This window comes from Furipterus horrens, unplaced genomic scaffold, assembly GCF_987537825.1.
Source record: "Furipterus horrens unplaced genomic scaffold, mFurHor1.1.pri manual_scaffold_2, whole genome shotgun sequence".
In the NCBI taxonomy this organism is placed as follows: domain Eukaryota; kingdom Metazoa; phylum Chordata; class Mammalia; order Chiroptera; family Furipteridae; genus Furipterus; species Furipterus horrens.
Window position 1 is genome coordinate 32,964,917 of NW_028327172.1, and position 19,778 is coordinate 32,984,694.

At 47.8% G+C, this 19,778-nt stretch overlaps 1 protein-coding gene across 8 annotated transcripts in view; it reads left to right on the forward strand.

Annotated features, from left to right (window-relative positions):
- The window catches only part of ABCC8 (ATP binding cassette subfamily C member 8), a 73,187-nt gene that overhangs the window by 16,624 nt on the left and 36,785 nt on the right, over window positions 1-19,778 (forward strand). For all 8 annotated transcript variants that reach the window (XM_090263481.1, XM_090263527.1, XM_090263521.1 and 5 more), the window contains exons 7-10: window positions 5,327-5,491; window positions 8,671-8,826; window positions 13,026-13,160; window positions 13,496-13,658. In XM_090263481.1, coding sequence (XP_090119607.1) covers window positions 5,327-5,491; window positions 8,671-8,826; window positions 13,026-13,160; window positions 13,496-13,658 — 619 coding nt within the window. The remainder of the gene's footprint in view (window positions 1-5,326; window positions 5,492-8,670; window positions 8,827-13,025; window positions 13,161-13,495; window positions 13,659-19,778) is intronic.

The window sequence follows — 19,778 nt, forward strand, 5'->3', positions numbered from 1 at the left end:
TGGAGGATGGGGTCTTTCAATGGGGCCTTGACAGATGAATAGGAGTTGGTTGGGCTAAGATGGGCAGATTTCTTATTCAATCACAATGTGAGGACCCTCGTTTTGCTTATTTAGACTTCGATGGCTTTTGAGGCCTTCTCTGGCTGTTGAGCCTTTGAACTTTACCTGACCCAAAAAGAGAGGGGGAGAGATTGCTCCTCTTGTCCACAGGAGTGTCCCCTTCTAGCTTAAGTCTGACCACAGGCGGCCATGGAATTGAAAATCCTGCAGCAACATGGAGCCAGTTGTTAATATTAGGAGGAAGTGACGCAGGCCAGAGCCCTTATCTACTTGTCTTCTTCTTCCTGTGTTTTCCCAAAATCTTGTGAAATTCTCCTAAGGAGAGAGCTCAGAGACAGGATGTGCCGAAGAAATGGTGAGAACTGCAGTTAGAATATTAGTTCACCGGAACACTAGCTTTACCTTCTCTTTTCTCTTTAGTTATCCATAACCCTGGACTTGACTGCCTTCTCTTTGGAATGCTCTTGTCCCAGCTATTTGTCAGCGCATAAATCCCTGAGACCAATGGTCCTGCCTCAGCAGCAGCAGGCCTTATCAGATTTAATATTTGTTCCCTGTGGCCCAAATACAATCAGCAAATTACAGACATAGTAATGAGAGGTGAAAGTAAATATGGTCTCTAATGTCAGCAATAAAGAATCCTCAATTGTGTGGTTGTCTGGGATATGGCTTAATTCTCATTTGGGCTTCTGGGCCCAGAAAATGGGGGAAAGGGGCCATTTATTGAGGTCATTCGGTTCATCCCCCTGCCTCCTGCCAGCTCTAACCCAGAGAGACAGGTGCTATTCTGGTTTTTATGAACCTTCAGAGAGGGAAGTCTCCAGCTACGCGTTGCAATGTTTAACAACCCTCTCGGTGAGAAAGCCCTTCTTTCTGCTTTGCCTGCATCCACCCTGCTGCAGTCTGCACAGCCGGGCACTGTTGTTTACTTCATTATCAGTGGCTGCCCTGTCCTCTCTTCCCGTTCCAGGACACTCACTGTTGGCAAGAATCACACTGCCCTTGGCATCTGCAAGGACAAACATTTCTTATTTCTTCTTTAATTACTGAAGTGTCTTATGGCTTGCCAAATCTTTGACGCTTCTGTCCCCACTGCTACTCCCCAGGAAAAGCTGGGACCCAGGCTGGGCACGGCTCATTCTATATCTCTTTCCAGCCCCCTCTCCCACCCAACCCCCACCCACAATCTGTCACCTGCCATGGATGCCACTGATCTAGCTAGAGGGTGAGGAAATTGGATTCAGAGGAACTACTGGCACCTGAAACCTGCCAACACTGCTCTAGGCTGTCGGCTGAACAGAGAAAGAAGGAACAGTCTGAGTGTGATGTAAGGGCCAAAGCTTTGAACGGCCTCTGAATCTCAGTAAGAAAACGTGGAGGTTTGTGAATGTGTACGTGCTTGTTTCTGAATGAGTTCTCCCGGGAACTGCTTATGACTATTTGTGTGTTCTTTTCTTTATCCCTGTGTCTGTTGGTATGTCTTTTTCCATGTGTGTGTCTATGACCCCATTTGAGTGCCCACGTTTATGGCTATCGCTATGGGTGGCTTTGAGAATTTATATGTGTTTCTGTGACTTTGTGAAATCAGTGTGTGGGTTTGTCTCTTCATGACAGTACCCATGCCTCTGCCCTGGCCTGGTGTGCCTTCCTTTAATCACCTCACTAACCGCTTCTCAGCTGCCAAGACTCAGCTGAAATGTCACCTCCTCCAGGAAGCCTTCCTCTGGTTGAATTAGATGCCTCTCCTCTGTGCTCCCATAACATCCTATGCTTGCATCACCAAGCACCCCTTGTCTTCTTCCTTGACTTGACCCTGAGTCCCTTAAGACAGGAACTACATTTTCTGCCCTCTGTGTGCTCAGCTTCCGGCTCTAGGCCTGACACCAGGAGGCAGAGGAGAAATGAATTCAACAAATAATGCAGGACATAGATAACAGTGTGCCGATTGCTGAGGGGGAAAGGGTATAAGGGGACTAAACTGTAATGGGAAAAAATATATAATAAAGATTAAATTTATAAAATAATAATGCTGAAGTTACCATATATTGAGTGCTTATACACACTAAATTTTTTTAACCTGCATTGCTACATTGAATCCTCACAACAATGCTCTGAAGCCTAAATGGCCCCATTTTGCAAGTGAGAAAACTAAGGCTCAGAGAAGTTGAGGAACTTACCCGAGGACCCATGGCAAGTATATAATGAGTCAGGACTCTAACTCAGATATGGCTTCCTCAAAGTCCAGGCTCAAAAGCACCATGTCAGATGGTTGTGGACAGATGGCTGGGTATGTGGGTCCATGAGTGGTCAAAGATAGTCCTCATTGTTTTTACTCACAGCCTCCCAGGCCTGGGACCTATAGGCGGTTCCCCTTTTGGGTCCTTCCAAAATCAGAAGCAAGAGCCCAAGTGACCCTTCTCCTTTGAGCTCCAGAGAACAAGGAAAGAGGGCCTTTCCAGTCATACCTCTGTCCAGGCAGGGGCAAGGGGAGTCCTAACTGTAGAGCCACGAGTCCAGGGTTCTAGTCGTACCTGTGCAGCAAACTCTTTGTGCCCTTCATTAGCCACTTACAATTTGCAGCCCTCCTTGACTCAACTACAAAACGGGGGAATATGTAATAACTTCTATAGAAATTAGACAGGGGATGAAGATCATATGCATTGATTAATATTTAAAACATTTATTGAGTACTGTTGGGGAAATCCCTGGAAACAAACACAATTACTTCCCAGAGAACTTATGAAAGTGTGAGATTAGGGCATCTTATCTTCCAAAGCATTTGCCTTCCTCCAAATGTGACATTGTAGGTCCTTGGCCTTTTCTCTCCTGCCATGATGCCTTTGGGGTGCATAGCCTCCCAGGACTGTCTTCTCACTAGTCTTCACCAGGGCCTGCCTTCTTTGGGCAGCACCCTGGGCCTCTTTGGCGAATCTAACACCCACTGCTTAACCAAAACTGCTGTTCTAGGCATCATCCTTTTTAAACTGTCTCTTTGAAGAGAGGTGAAATAATGACCTCATGATTTATACCTGCGGGGAGATTTTAATTTTAACAGGTCACAAAATTCTTGATCCAAAGAAATGCAGTATCTGACCTTATGGTGAATGTGCTGCAGGGGGAAGGGGTAAAGGCTTTGCTTTTACAGCTGCAAAAAGAAAATTTGGTGCCTTGTTAAAAAAAACAAGTACAAATATGGATGAGTGCATTTAACAAATACTACCCATACCTAACCAACAGTTATGATTCATTTATTTGTCCAGCCCTCACTCTCCACCCTGTGTATTTCCTGATCATTGTGACAGAGCACGCGTGTGGCATTCCGAGCTGCTCAAGAGCTTTCATTATGATCCATGTTCTGGGGTGCATAACATGCCCCATACCAGACATTTCCCTGTGGTTAGATATTGGCAGGGATTTATGCACTCTCCCCTGCTCTGATCCACAAAAAGCCATTTTTGCCCATACAACCATTTCCTTCTGTTAACTTATTTCCTTTGCAATGAATTCCCCCATGATGGGCTTTGTTGCTTTAAAATAGCAGACTCCATTCTCCAGACCTGGGTCTCTGCAGAGAACGTGAGAACAGAAGAATTCCCTACTTAACTTAATTTTTGACTCAGAACCAGACAAGTGGGCATGTTTCTCTCCCCAAGTTACAAGCTTCTAGCTGACAATAAATGACTCAAGGTCAAAAGGCTAGATGCCCTAAGCATTAGGTCTGGGGTATCATACAGGTTCATGTTCACATATTCTCCTTTACAGCATGTGACCTGAGGCCAGCCACTTAACTTGTGCTGAAACTCCTTTCCCCATGTAAAAAAAAATGGGCTAATAATGCTACCCTTCTCATTAGGGCTTTATGAGGATGGGTGCTGCACCTGATAAATAGTGTGCCCTGCCCCTTGCTTCCCTGTAACGTCAGGCTTAACCCCACTGCACTCTGCAGCCTAATTTTAAGGTCCATTTTGCTACTTCCTGCCCACCCCCACCCACTCCCTCCTCCCTTCTCTCTTCTCCCTGTGGTGCTTTGACAAATGAGAAAGAATGGAGGGCTTCAGACCTCAGTTGGCCCTCCTCTAAGAGTCCTGCCTGTGTCCCTCAATGGTCTCCTTGTGTCTGCTTCCTGCTGTCCCCCAAAGGGAGAGACCCCTGTTCCACAGAGCAAAGGGGAAACCGTTATAAGCAAGACCAGCTCCATGAAGCAGTGACAACTGATTTAGAGACCCCTGCTGAACCAAAAGGCAGTATCTTTGCTCCCATCAGGAAGCCCTGTATCCAGGATTCAGAAATTTCTGACTCTAGGAAAAGGACTCCACTCAGAGGCCTGCCCCTTCCATCCTGATTGTGGTCCGGACGTGGCCTCGGCTCCTTCTCATCACTTTGTTCCCAGCACTCCTTCCCCCGCAGCAGCTCCCACACTCTTCCAAAGAGCTGGCAGAGTTCAAGGCAGAGCTTCCAGTGGGGAGAGTTCTGTCTTCATGGGAATATTGATGTGGCTCTGCTGGGGAGCAATGAACTTAACCAGGATCAAAGTTTTCCTGGGAGCTCTTGATGCTGAATATGGAAGCGGGCACAGGGCTTGCTGTTCCCTGGTATCTTTAACAACAAAGACAGAACGTTTTTTTGTTTTTGTTTTTTCCCACTGCTTATCATCTGAGACCTTGCTGGAGGTGTAGCAAGAGAACCTTATAGGTAAAAGGAGCCCATGAGTCTGGGTGGCTTATGTCTGAAATCTTTTCAGTCTGTTAGAGGCAATCCGTTCCTATCTCTTGCCTGGGAGCACAGCCATGCCATCTTTTTCCCTGGGCTTTCTGTCCAGAAATGACTGCACAGCAGGCTGTCAGTGAGTGTGGGACAAGGCCTCCCTGATTCCGTTTTTGTGGCAAGAACACACATCGTGGGATCTGTTCTAGCAATTCTGCTTTGGGCTGCTCTGTGATTCGCTCTATTTATTCTGGTTCCAATCAGAGTGAGCTCCCCTGGGCCTGGTGGCCACAATGCTGTGAGTCATATTTATGGGCATGAGCTTAGACCTGGGCCGCATTCTGTTCCTCTCAGCAGGATGTTAAAGAGGGTGTGGGCAGCCCTCAATGTAATTTTTAAAATTATTTAATTCATCAGTCTGATTTTTCACTCATAAACAATTGCACGAGGCTTTGCAAGCATGGTAGGTCCTGTTATAATGACCCTTATGCACAGTAGCAGGTACTAATGACAGTCTTTCTGCTGACAATGACTGCCACCTCTGAACTTCTCTTTCCAACAGACACAGTTTCTCGGGGTTTACTTTGTCTCATCCCAAGAGTTTCTCGCTAATGCCTACGTCTTAGCTGTGCTTCTGTTCCTTGCCCTCCTACTGCAAAGGACATTTCTGCAAGCGTCCTACTATGTCGCCATTGAAACCGGAATTAACTTGAGAGGAGCAATACAGGTACTTGGATGATTATTTGTTCACTTCATAGTAAGAACCACATTACTTGCCCTCATGGACACACAAGGATAATTCTGCTGTGAATTTATTTTTTTATGGCTCTTTAACAGTGTTTTGAAACAATGAGCATTGACAACACAGTGTGGGATGGTGATAACATTATTATAATGAATGCCCTCAGAACAATCCATTATGTTGACAAATACGATTCACTTAATGTCCATCTTGATTTAATGCTCTTCACTCACAATTAAACCTAACACCAAGTGCCTTGGGCTGGGCTTAGGAAATGGAGTAGTTCCAGCTCTAGTTCTACCTTGGACTACACCCCTGATGTCAGTTGCTCAGTCCTTGGGCCTCCACGTGCTCCAGCCTTGAATGGGACTGATATCACTAATGGATCACAGTACTATTCCCTGCTGAATGCAAATGCAGCCCCAGGATCCTTCTGTTCCAGAGTTCTGCTACAGGACAGTCTTCTTTGGGCGCAAAACAAGAAACTTGTTTGACATACCAGGATTAGAGGAAGTCTAAGATCTAATGGAGATCTTAAATCTTGGGTCGTAATAAGAGAGACTTATCTAGTCTAATAGGTCCCTTGCATCTAGCTCCCTGCTGCCGCCTTCTGTGGATCCCTTCTCAGAGTCTGTGGGAAGGATGATCAAAGTCAGGAAAGATTCAGGATCCCTTTAGGCAAGCTGGGGATGAGAGTTGTCTAAGGCCTAGTGTTTTTATTAGCATTTTGGTGCAAAAGTTGGAAGGAAGAGACCCAGGATGATAGTGGTTTATATAGGGTAGAAGTGTGTTTTTCACCGTTGGTCAGGGCTGGTAGGATAGCTATGCAATCACCAGAGACCTTGGTTCTTTCTCTAATGCTGCTCTCCCAGCCTTCTCTCAATTATTTTTATCTTAGGGTTTCAGATGACTATTGAAATCGCCACTATCGTGTCTGCATTTAAACCAGCAGGAAGAAAGATGAAACTACAGGAGGGAATGCTGCCCTCTTTTTAAGCATAACGCAGATGTGCACATACTCTCTTCCATCCCATTAGTGAGAAATTGCCCGCCTGGCCATTCCTAGAGAGGCTAAAAAGTAGGGTCTTTCATCTTGACTGCCACATGTGCCCTGCTAGAAATTCTTCTGGTGGAAAGGAGAGAACGGCTATGGGGGAGCAACTACAGATTCTGCCATAGCCAGCAATTCCCATGAAGTCAGTGAAACCCTCGGACATTGTGATTAAGCCCCAAAGCCACCTCCTTCTTCAGAAATGTGCCCCAGAGTCGTTAACGTTGACTGGTCCTGGGGGAGCTAGGACCAGAGGCTTTGCAGAAAAGGAACTGAAAGGGAAAAGGGACAGCCTGGGTTGGGGACCGTGCCAGGCTCTAAACTTTGGTTATCTTGGTACAGTCCCCATGTGTGGTGCCTTCTGAGATTATGTAATACACAACCTGAGCAGCTGTCCATGACAATGCTGCCTGTCTCCAGTGGTTTTTCATTGACAGAGCAGACCCATTTCCTCAGGAATGTCATCATTGTGAAAGGTGGAAAGAACCCATGAAAAGACTCTCTAAGACTCATAGTGGCTCAGGGTAGGAGGGACCAGGCTATTGCTCAGTTCAGAAAACCTCTCTGAAAATCCCAGCCTCTGCTCAGACCCCTCCAGTGACAGGCAAACATGCATCACCATGAACAACAGCCAATTTTGTAGTCAAAGTTTTGTAATGAAATCTGCTTTCTATTCATATGTCATAACTCACACTCTGGCCAGTATTTTCTAATTACACTAAAAGAGGCAAAATGGTTTTCTGATGTATTAGCATCTAATTGTTTTTTATCAAACTGTCTGAATCTTTTGCATTAATAAGAGAAATTGATTCATATGTCACAAAAAGAAAATGCTAACATTAATGATGAAAACAAATGAGGAAAAAAATCCATCTTTCAGGGATTTGCAGAAAATTATAGACAAGAGTCTATGTTTTCATGATTTTGAGACTAACGCATTTCTTCTATGGAAAGTTATTAAGCAAAATTCCTGTATTATATATAATTTCTTGACATACTAGCTATCAGTTGGTTGTGTATTTCCGTGTATCCAGCTTGTACTTAATAATGCTTTCTTTGATAGATTAGTCTATTTCTACTTCACTGAAACTAGCTTTATTATTATTCTTTTAAGACCGATTTCACATAATCTAGGATATGCATAGATTTGTCTAAAAATGTCATTGCTGTTTTTTTAAACCTTACCCATGGTATATAAAACTCACAAAAGAAGACATAGAATAGGTTTATGTTTTAAGCATACCTGGCCCACAGAAGAAGCCTAGGTTTACACAGAAGATGAATTAAAGGCTGGGAATCTGCCTTACAACAGAATGGACAATAGAATTTCACTCGAGAGCAGGTATCCCTAGGATATTTAAGACAAGAAGGCAGTTTTCTTTTTTCAAGAGCACGCAGCCTGAAAATTGCCATCTTTCTGGGTGGCACAATCACTCTGCACACATAGCTTTAGGTTTGGGGCACCCAGGGAGTCATTCACATGGCTGTTCCCATCTGCCTGGAGGGGTCAGAGCAAGGTCTCAGAGCTGCTGGACTCCAGGATGGTGCTGGGATGGATTGACACTCATACATTGTGTCTCACATAAGACCATTTCAGGCTGGTCCGTTGTTTTGTTTGAAGGCTAAATTAATACAGGACTTGGCCCCAGAGCATATGCCATACCCTGGTTGAAGATGGCCACATAAAACAGATGGCTGCCCCACTTTGTCATTTTTATGGCTCTGAAGTATGTTCTCCACTGGCCTCTGGTAAATCAAGAGCACAATTGGACATGAGGATCTGCTGTTAAGATTTAAGAGCTAATTAAATCCTGTCCCCAAGGGAGAAGTCTTGCTTGCTGGGGGAGTAGCTTGCCTTGCTGGCCTGGCTTCCTCCTTTGAATGCTGCCTCTCTGGCTTGCTTGATCTGTCTTCAAAGCCCTTTACCTCTCTGAGCCTTAGTCGTATCATTTGTAAAACGGGACCAGTAAAGCAGGGCCCCTTACAGAGCTGCTCTGTGCTCACAGGGGGGGATGTCAGGGAAGCCCCTGGCACAGTATAGACATGTAACATCTGGGGTGGTGATTGGGATGATAATGATAACAAACGTGAAACACTCTGCTCTCATTTCTAGACCAAGATTTACAATAAAATTATGCACCTCTCCACCTCCAACCTATCCATGGGGGAAATGACTGCAGGGCAGATCTGTAACCTGGTCGCCATCGACACCAACCAGCTCATGTGGTTTTTCTTCTTGTGTCCAAACCTCTGGGCCATGCCAGTACAGGTAAGGGACGTGTGCTTTGGTGGGGAATAGAAGAGGGGGCACAAAAGCAGAACCTGCTGGTATGTGCTCAACGACTAGGAATTCACCATCTTCCTTTCATAGTTGCCTGTACCTTCCACCCCTGTGGGGTCTTGATGGGGTGTACCCATGGGTCCCTATACTGTCTCATACCCTACAAACATCTGGCCATCTCTTTTGATGATCAGAGAAGGTAGTGCCATTAAGACTTTTAAAATACAGCTTAAACCTTAAAAACTTGTAAAAACTATTGAATAATCATATGTGAAACACTTGCAGACATTAGAAGTTAGGTTGTAACCAAGTGCTTAATTACACTGAAAGTGTTCTGATATATTTTAATCAAAAGAGAGTAAATTGCAAAATAGTACAATGGTGCCTTGGTACTTGTCGTTACTTTGTTCTGGAACTCATGATGAGTACCAAAACCGATGAGTACCGAACAAGCAGTGAGCGATGAAGCATTTTCTCTTGCGGGGCAGTGTTGTGACTCATGCAAGTTCTAGAAAGTGCGACGAGTCCTGAGCAAGCGCCATGTGCTGAAACTTTTTTTCTTGTCAAAATGCAATGAGTTTGACAAGCTCTGAAGCTGATGAGTACCGAGGTATATATGCGATACGCTCCCTACTAAATTAGAATATATGTATTTACAAAGATTCACACAGAGAAAAGAACTGGAAGTTAGCATGTTGCAATTGCAAGTGATTTTTATTTTCTTTATGTATTTCTAAATTCTTCAATAAGCATGAATTATTTTTGAAAATAAACAACAATAAAAAAGGTTGTTTTTAAAACCAATTGACCTTTGCTGCTGGCTCTGAAGGAGGTGCATTCCCCCCGCCGACTATAGCAGGGGAATCTTGGACATGGTTTACCTGACTCCTGGCCTCATCTGCCCTGACTCCCATATTCCACCAGGAAGTCTATGATCTCGTCCTGTAGCTGAGAATGAATCTTCACTCAGATGTCCAAGCCAGGAGCAGAAATCCCAGATCCATTCCCAGAGGGACTGAAAGCTCCTGTGGGCTGCCTGGTTTAGAGGAAAGTGTCTGGACTTGGGTAAGACAGGCTGAGTCAAATAACCTCTCTGAGCCTCAGTTTCCTCATCTATGAAATAGGGGTGATGCCCCCCCCTCTGGAGTTGCTATGACAATTCAATTAGATGATATAAGTAAAGCACCAAGCAGAATGCCCTGGTCAGAGTAGTCACTAAGTAAATATCCGGTCCCTCTAACTTGCGCACTTTGGTGTGAGCAAGGACTTTACCATCCAGAATTCACTCCTTCTTGGGATGCACATTTCATAAACCTTCATCTCAGGTGATTTTTGTCAGGCCTCCTTACTGTAAAGCTTGTATTTTAAAAGATATTAAAGCAAAATAGGAAGAGAGGCTTGCACCAGGAGGCAGCTAAACGAAAGATAAGTAGGGCAGAGAATCTGGTGGTTCTTTTTATGGGAAGAGCCCTGTAAGCCATCCCCCATGGTCACTTACCCACACCCAACCCCAGTGTGCCCCTCTGCTCTGCCAAGATGGATCAGTGACGACAAAAGCTACAGAAGGGCCTGGGGAGCTCATGCCATACAGTCACCAGCCTTTTGTCCTTTCTCTTGTGCCCCCTCGAACAGCCTGTTCAGAAGAGTTTACCAACCATCCCTGCTGCATCATTATAGTTATTATTATTTATAATGCTTATTGCACATGCACCATTGCCAATAATACTAATGAATGCTAATAATCTCTGCCCCGTGCCTGGACTGCTCTAGCCTTTATTACTTGCATAATTAACCCTCACAACAGGGGGGTTTTATTTCCATGCTTGTCTATCATGAAGTATTATTTGGTTTTTCACTTTTAATTCCTCATAAACCTTACCTTTGTCATGTATAGCTTTGACCAGCCCTCAAGACCCAGTGTAACCACCTGGGGTTGATGCAATCCCTTTGATCTGATCGGGCTTCTCTGTGCAGTCCAGGTGGCCACAGGGTACATGAAGGTTTTGATAATATTAAAATTAGCTCAGGAACCCCATTCCATTATCACCAAGGGCTCTCCCTGGGTTGTAATCCTTTTTGGTCACATGCACTTTTAAAAATAACAGCTTTATTAAACTGTAAGTCACCCATTTAAAGTATACAACTTAGTGGGTTTTAACACAGTCACAGGGAGGATTTTGCCACCCCATCACAACTTTAGAACAGTTTCATCACCCCATGAAGAAAGCGAGACCCACTGGCCGTGACACTCTTCATCCCTACCCAGCCCTAGGCACCCACTAATCTATATAAACTTTTGAAAATCTAATGAAACCTTTTCTTCAGAAAAACAAATGTGTGTTCACACATTTTGCCTACAATTTTAGGGGCTTTATGGGCCCCTGAAGCTTAGGGACACCATGTTAAGGAACTCAGCCATAGTGGAGACCTCTGTCCGCACCCCATCTCTAGGCATCACAGGTCCCGAGAGAGGAGGAACTTACCCTGGGCCACACTGCGAACTGGTAGCAGCCCCTCACCCACATATCTTCTTTCTGTGGTTCCCTAGTGACAGGGTTCCCATAAGGCTTTTTTGTTTGTTTGCTTTTAAGAAGGGAGTCAGCCACCTTGTATTGCTCTCCAGCTATGTGCCAGGCACTATTCTAGGTGCTTATCATATATATTCATATAATCTTCACAGCAGTCTTGCTAAGTGAACAAAATGAAGAAGCTGAGACTCAGAGAAGTTAAGTAACTTGCCCAAGATTGCACAGCCAGTACATTCTGGGACTGCATTCAAACTCATGGGTGTAGACTCCAGGGACTGGGGTCTCCCCACACTACCCTAGATTGCTCTTCTCACTTGTGAATAGGGGCTAAAATGGCCCTTTTCCCCACACCTGCTTTGCACACTCAGAATCCCTGATTTTGGTGCATTTTCCCGTGGGGTCCATTCAGGCCCCTGCAGAAGAGAGGAGTGGACAGAGGAGTCTGAGGAGAAGGAGGAGGGGTAGATGGAGTGTGAGGTGGCGTTGCCTCCCCAGCTGCTGCCCCAGTAGCTGCCAGCACCGGGAGGTAATGGGGGTGCAGGCACTGACCCCCACCCTGTGCACTGCTGGTCACTCTGGGAACTTCCTGGGTGTCTGGTTCTATCCAGGCTGCTGAATGACGCCCAATTGCTTCCACATGAGGACAGCTCATGAAAGGATTGGGTGCTAGGGATTATTTTCCTGGAGGGTGATGGCCAGCGGGAGTAGGAGGGCTCTTCAGCTCCTAGTGTGCTCCTCTGCCCCTCCGTGCCTGCACTGAGCCTCAGCTAAACACAGGACGGCAGGTGGTGAAGGGCCACTCACCAGCCCCTGAGAACCTGCTAATGCAGGAGGCATCCTGTATCTAACGGGGTCACCCGCCCACTCCTCCCCTCCAGGAGGTGCTGCAAGGGGCTTAGTGCCAACTTGGCGTAGGGCTCAGGGAGTGCAGGGCCAGCGCAAGCAGGCTTTTTATTTTGCCAATTAAGGAAGGCAGCACATCTGTTCCCCTAGACTGAGCCCTGAATTTAGAGGTCCTGCTGTTGAAGGAAACTGAGAAACTCATCTCCATGCTGTGGGGGCTGGCAAGGGTAACTCACACGTCTCATAAATATTCAGAAGCAGGCAGTCATTTACATAAAGATAGAAACAGGATGGATTCTCCTGTCAGGGAATGTCTGAGAGATTCATGAAAAACTTAAAGACGCCAGGAGTCTCAGAATGAGAAGCAAACTCTCGGGCCCTGGACTGCTTTGCTCGGGCAGGGAGGCAGCAGCTGTGCCCCTTTGCTCCTGTATTACTTTCTCCCAATGAGAGTGAGCCGTCAGTCTCGATGGCTGGCACAGAAGGAGAGGCGCTGTCACCCCCGTTGTGCTGCCTCAGCTCTGAAACCTCTATCTGGAAAATAAACTTGGGGGAGAGAGGATGCTTCAGCCAGCTTTCCAGTTAGTCCCCAGCCCAGGAACTGTGTGTGTGAGAGCCCAACCCCGGTAACTCCTCCTCTGAAATTGCTCTGTCGTACCTTTTCCTCTGCCCCACCCCAACCAAGAGCATTCAGAAACCCCACGCATTTCCCAATTTAGGAGACTGGAGGCTGGGATTTTGCCATTCTGCTGCCCCCGCCCCCCCGCAAGGTAGCCACCAGGTCAAAGGGCACTCATCCCCGTGACCCTTCCTCAGATCATCGTGGGTGTGATTCTCCTGTACTACATTCTTGGAGTCAGCGCCTTAATCGGGGCAGCTGTCATCATTCTCCTGGCCCCTGTCCAGTACTTCGTGGCCACCAAGCTTTCCCAGGCCCAGCGGAGCACCCTGGTGAGTGTCCCCAGGTGTGCACCTGCCCCTTTTCCCCATCCTTCCCCCCATATGTCCTCCTGCTCCCTCTCCCCTGCCGTCAGTGGGGAGATGCCACCACAGCCTCCCACGTACACACACGTGCACACTATCATTGACCTTGGACAGGTCCCTTCACCTCTCTACTTCACCCATCACTGTGTCTGTGGAATGGGATTGATGAGGAAGGCGGGAGCAGCCCTGTGGGGACAGGCGCTGGGCATCATCTGTGAAATGGGGAGAGAATGGACTCTGCTCCTTCCTCGAGGGTGGGATGGGGCAGAAGAAACCCTCTCTGACTCAGTGACCCCTGGCAGGAGTATTCTAATGAGAGACTGAAGCAGACCAACGAGATGCTCCGTGGCATCAAGCTGCTGAAGCTGTACGCCTGGGAGAACATCTTCCGCACACGGGTGGAGATGACCCGCAGGAAGGAGATGACCAGCCTCAGGGCCTTCGCTGTCTACACCTCCATCTCCAGTGAGTCCAGCCTGGCGGGGTGCTGTTAGGACAGGGTGTCAGGGCTTGCGGGAGGGGAAGGTGGCAGAAGTGGCAGGCTTCGGGGACGTCCAATCCAGGTGAGCCTTAAAGCAACTCATGCAGCAGAGCCCCTAGAAAGCACAGTGTTCTTCAGCCACGTACCCAGCAAACGTGTGGACAGCCTGCTGTGCAGGGGGCACTGTGCTCACCCTCAGACACAGTGATGAGAAAGAGATGAGGTCTTTTATATGCTACTGAGCTGATAGTTCTTGAGAGGCAGCAATAAAGGAATAAATAACAGTTCAAATTCTTCTGTGAGGACTCCTTTTCAACAAGTCAGACTGAGCAGCCTCTGCCCTGGGGAAGCTACTAGGAAACTTCCGTTTATCGGGGGGTCCTGAGAAAGACATTTACTTTAATCAGATGTGACGTCCTCATAGATGTATCTGCACTAACTGAGTTTACATTAACTAGCTGGTTTGGGAACACCAAGCCCAGAAATAGAGAGAGAGAAAAAAAAAATAGATCAAAACTGGTAAAACTCCTAGGGTCCCATCAGACACACATAATAAAACCACTTTCTAGCAAACATGGGGCTCCCGTAGCAAGCATTTCTCTTGAACAATGAGCTAATAATAAAGAAGTAAAAATCCACCAGATAAAAATGCACCATTGGAGTGAAGCAGCAAATGCAAAAAATAGGAGAATTACTCCCTCAATACCTGGAGATGTTAGAATAGTCTAAAAGAGATAATATAATAAGTACATATAAAATAATTAAAGAGCTAAAGAAGGTGTAAAACCTACAAGGCAAAATAGAGAAGTATTGGGGGAAAATAAAACCAAAAATAGTCTAGAAATTAAAAATTAGTTATTGAAATTAATTCAGTGGATAATAGTTCCCAGGTCAGAGTCAGGATGTATGGGTTAGAGTTAGGGTCAGAGGGGGGAGGGTGGCTGATGGTGGAGCAGTAGTGGGGGGTGCACTGTATGTGTCTCCCAGATAAGCTCATGGAGACTGAGGCAGTCCCTCAGGTCATCTCTGTATTCCTGGTGTTCATACTGTCTAGAGAAGGTCTGGTGGGGACAGGTGGCCACCCTCCGACCTGAAGGCAGGGCTTGCACTGAGCACCCAGGTGTCCTGCCTCCCTGTGTCCAGACAGACCCTGGTGCCCTGTGCCTTAGGAAGCAACCCTTGTCCAGGAAGCAGTGGCCAGGCCATTCATTATACACAGCACTAGCCATGGCATCTTTCTGCAGAAAGGCCTGCTAGGATCTGATTTTCTCAGACGGGAACTGTGAGCATGGCAGGCAGCCATTGCTTCCAGGATTCCTCACCAAGACTCCACAGGATGCTGGTATTGCTTCTTGACCCTCATCCCTCACCCTATGGCCTCTGACCCTTGGACTGAGCACCCCATAGGACAGAAGAAATAGGGAAAGACCATCTAGGGAGATCAGAAATTATTGTCTGCAAATCCAGGCCTTCTTTATCCTTCTCTGTGCTGGCTCTGCCTGCCCCAGGGTCTGGTTGTGTTAACAATAATTGCATACTGTGTACAGCTGCAGACACCCAGCTTCCAGGCTCCCAGGCTCCTATCGGGGCGAACAACTGCTGAGGTAGGAGACGGCTTCCCCCAACAGCCAGATGACTTTCTCTCCCAGCAACACCATGGCAGGATGAGGTAGGGCGGGTTCATTTTGCTGCAATGGGAGGGAAGCAACAAGGGAACTGGGACACTGGGTCCCCAAAGTTCCTGAGAACACAGTAGGGGCAGCCGTGGGTCATAGCGAAGGGGGCAGGTGGCAGCTACTTTGCTTGTAGGAGATACATGCTCATTTCCTGAGTTCCAAACTGCAACCTGGGATGCATTTTCCTATGTAAACAACATCATAAGACACCTAGGTTCCCAGGCTAGCCCACCAAAGCCTATTTAGTAGGTGCTCTTTGTCCTATGGAGCCCTGAGAAGACAAGCCAGGGCTTTGTGAGGGGCCTGGAGCTGGGAGGACCTGGGGAATGGAGAGTCTGTGTTGTCAAGAGCTGAGATGACTTCGGAAGGAGTCAAGGGGCTCTGTAGCCAAGAAGGGGACTGCCCAGGGCCCCTCACCTGTTCAGGCCTCAGTGACTTAGAAGGATAAACAGAGCAGCCCAGGCTAGTCCCTGGAAGGGCCACTGGGGAGGGAAAGGGAAGAGCCCCCCGGGAGCTCTGCAAGCCCAGCGCTGTTTGCTCAGTGTTTGCGCTTCCTCGGATGGGCTGCTTTTGCGCTGGCCAGTGGGCGGGGTGGGGGGACAGGTGGTAGGGCAGGGCACCTCCTGGCTGCCGGTATATGCTTTAAGCGTGTTTTCATTTATCTGCTCCCGGACTTCCTGCCTTCTGCTCTCTGTCACCAGGGATCAGGACACAGGTCATTAGGCTTGTGGTAATGGCCCATCTTTCACCCTCACCCCTGGCGCCAGCCATGGGGTCCTGGTGCCACAGAAGAGCTCTGGAGTCACGTTTCCTGACGGGGCCCATCTGGTGCAGCCTGGCTGTGCTTTCAGTCTGTCATCCTACACCAGTCAGTCAGAATGTGGGGCAGATGAGCGACCTCTCACACTCTATCTGACTGCCTCACCTTCAGCTTCACCGAGAGCTCCTGTGGGTAGGGCCTTGGTGCAGGGCAGGAAAGGTCAGGGCAGGGCAGCAGGAGGTGCAGGGGTGTGGGTGTAGAAAGGAAATGTGTGCGGTTTCTCCATTGTGAAAATCCAGAATCAAAGGAAAGCAGACGGAAGTTGCTTAGTGGGTGTTGAGTGAGCCCAGCCCTGCATGCTTGGCCCTGTGCAAGCGTTGGGAGGGATGCAAGAGACAGTAAGATATGCTCCCTATTCTGAAGGAGTTTATAGTTTGCTGAGAAATCAGCGCTGACACACGTGGAGCAGTGTGGCAGGGAGCACTGCACTCTGTGGACCTGTTCTGTGCTGGCTGCCCAGCAAGTCTGACTGCCCTTGACCCTCATAGCAACCTTGCGAGGTGTGTAGCCCTATTGTCCCATTTCATAGCAGGGAAGACTGAGGCTCAGTTAGGTGAAATGACTCACTGAGGTTCTCAGCCAGTACAAGGCAGAGAACAGAGAAGAAGGAAACCCACGCAGACTGGGGGTTCACACAGAGCTTCATACAAGATGAGGCTTGGGCGACACCTTGCAAGATGGGCAGGATTTCAATGAGTACAAGACAAGGTGGGAAAAAGCTGGAGGCAAGTGCTGTGGCCATTCCCCTTAGAAGTCAATTCCATCTTTATTTCCTGGCAGAAACGGCATAACTCTAGGTGTCTGACCCCGCCATATATTTGGGGACAGGCTTTGCAAAAGTGACAAGGGGACCTAGGCCCTACCAGTCCACTAACCAACATGTTGCCTGTTCGTTCTGTCCTTCGTGCAGCACCCATTCCAGAACCTTCTCTCTGTCCCAGACTCTCCAAGACCTGTGGATTAAAGAGGAGGCAGGCATTGTCCTCACCTCGCAGTCCTGTGGGAGACCGTGCCATGACAGTGGCCACACATGTGGTCAACTCCAAATGCCCCACTTTCTCTTTTGTGTTACTCACCTGGCCCTGGCCTCTTTTCTTTCTTCCATTCACTTATTTAACAAATCTTTACCAAGCATCTCTGTGTGCCCAGCCCTGTGCTAAGCATGATGGATGCATGAAGAGAAGACATATCGGTCCCTGCCCACCGGTCGCTCTCAGTCTGGTGGGGAAGCAGGCCATGAAGTTGTGTGGTGAGCGACAGGACTAGAAAGGGGTGTTCTAGGCACCCGGAGAGTTGTACGCGACCTAGTCTCAGGGCTGATGAGAGTCTAGGAAGCTTTGTCAGAAGGAAAGCTCATTGCTGATGCCCTAAGAGTGGCTATAAGTTAACCAGAGGAGAGGAAGAATGTTCCAGGCCCAAGGCCTGAAGGTGAGAAGGACAGTAGCGTGTCTGAGACTCCAACGTAATCCGGTGAGGAGAGGGAAACAAAACCACATCACACAGGCCCTGGTGCCCCGTGCTCAGGCCTCTGGGCTTTCTTCTGAGGCAGGGGAGCCATTGAAGGGGTGTAAGTGCAAGTAAGGTGGCTTTGCCGTCCCTTCTAGTGCTCTGGAGTTGGGGTCTCCTGTCTTCCCAGTTGGGTCTGAACCACACGCAGTCAGGTGGGCCCTCCTTGGATGAATGTGACTGACCTCATACCAAGTCCTGAAAAACAAAAAACAAGCCCCCAGAACCCCCAACTAGGCCACGGATGGGGGCGGGATGGGCAGGGTGGGCAGCCAGCACCTGCCCCCATTTGCAGCCCAAGGGTCAGGCCCTACTGTCCTCCTCACAGGAGGCCCTGGCTCAAACAGCCAGTGTGTGTGTTGGGGGGGTGGGGGTGGGGACAAGGTGACCTCCAGATCTGGTCCCTCTTCCTTCTCCATCTTCTCTGAAATTCTTCAATATCTGGCCATGCAGCATCATACCCTGGCCTGCTGATGCATATCTGGTGAGCTTGGGCAGGGAGGTGGCTGAGGGGAAACTGCGGGGGTTCATCAGTTAAGAAAGCAGGAATCAGCATGATTTGCGGGGTCTCCTGCTGCACTTCCACCACTGCCAGCAGCAGACACACCATTAACCTGCTTTCCTCCCCCTACCCCTGTTGACTTCAGAATGACTAGTGGACTGATGGGAAATAGCCCTGTGCACTTCAAACCACATGGCCCCCTCCTGTGGGTGTCACCGGCATGAAGCCCAGGCTGTGAGGCTGCAGCTCCCCGCTGGTCACTCCTCACCCCCCACCCCCACCCCTGGGACAAACCTGCCGTTAACCAGTGGCATAAATGTCTGACTGTGCCTCCTGAAATATGTATCTTTGGAAATGAAAAGCCGCTGGTATTGTGGTGCAGGGGTTACCCACAGGGCCCAGCAGTATTCATTAGGCAAAGCCAAGGGAACATTATCTGAGCCCCACTTTGGTTTCCGTTGATCTGTGGATTTGTTTTATTGGGGGGTAGGAAAAGCTGGCACATTGTTCTCTGCTGTACCCCCTGAACCCAGCATCATGCCTGGAACAGAGGAGACCCTCAAAAAATAATTTTTGAATAAATACTTCTTAAAGGGTATTTTGCGGGAAGGATTGAAACAGCACCTACTCATATCTTTACACCACAACAAAAAGACTTTCGCTTTCAAAGGAGGCCCTTCAGGCCTGCCTGTGTGCGCCCGAACTTTTCCATAGCAGCCTCACGCTTACGTATAGTTCTGTAATCTTCTGCTCTCAGTGTTATTTAACAGAATTTCTTGCTCCCTAACATGCAAGATTTAACTACTATCATGTTCTCCTTTTCTTTGTCTTCCCTACATCAAATCAAAGTGAGTCAGCCAAAGTGGGGGAGAAATCTATTCTGGGTCTTATTTTTTTTTACCCATTCATCACCTTTAACATCTTATGTGGTTCAGGAAAATAGAGGCAAGGCCACAGCTCTTCAACCCTCTGCCCAGCCCTTTGCCCTCCCTACCCTCCCTAGGGTTCAGGGGTATCCGCTGAGCTCCCAGCCCTCCCTGATTCAGGCACTGACATCCCTAGTGCCAGCCTTGTCCACCCCAGGGCCCAAGGGGGTGACTTTCAGAGAGGCCTTTAAAATGTAAGCAACTGGTAATTTCATCCCCCACCCCACAGGGGACCCAGAGTTTCCTGCACTAAGGCTGTCCTTGCAAGAGAGGGTGAGGGAAATGGAAAATTGTATTTTCATTCTATAGTGTCTCTAAACAAGAGCCGGAGCAGGATAGAAATTAAGTATTTCACATGGATTCTCTTTTGAGAGAATCAGCTTTAGAATATTCATTTTAAAATTTATTTATAGCTTGCCTCACTCCTCAAAGGAGTTCAAGAAGCTACAAGAATAAATGCAACGAAATAGAAAAAATATATACAAATTAAGAAAAATCACTACCAGAGAAAGCATGCAATGGAACGAAATGTCAGTTATGACAAGTTTCGTGACTGCAGGATCTCCCTGGGAGTTGACAGACCACAGTGACTAGAACAACCTCTTCTGTAGGATGTTACCAGTTGATTTCATTTCCAGTGGTTTGTTGCTGTGGTTGTGGTTTTGTTTTGCTAT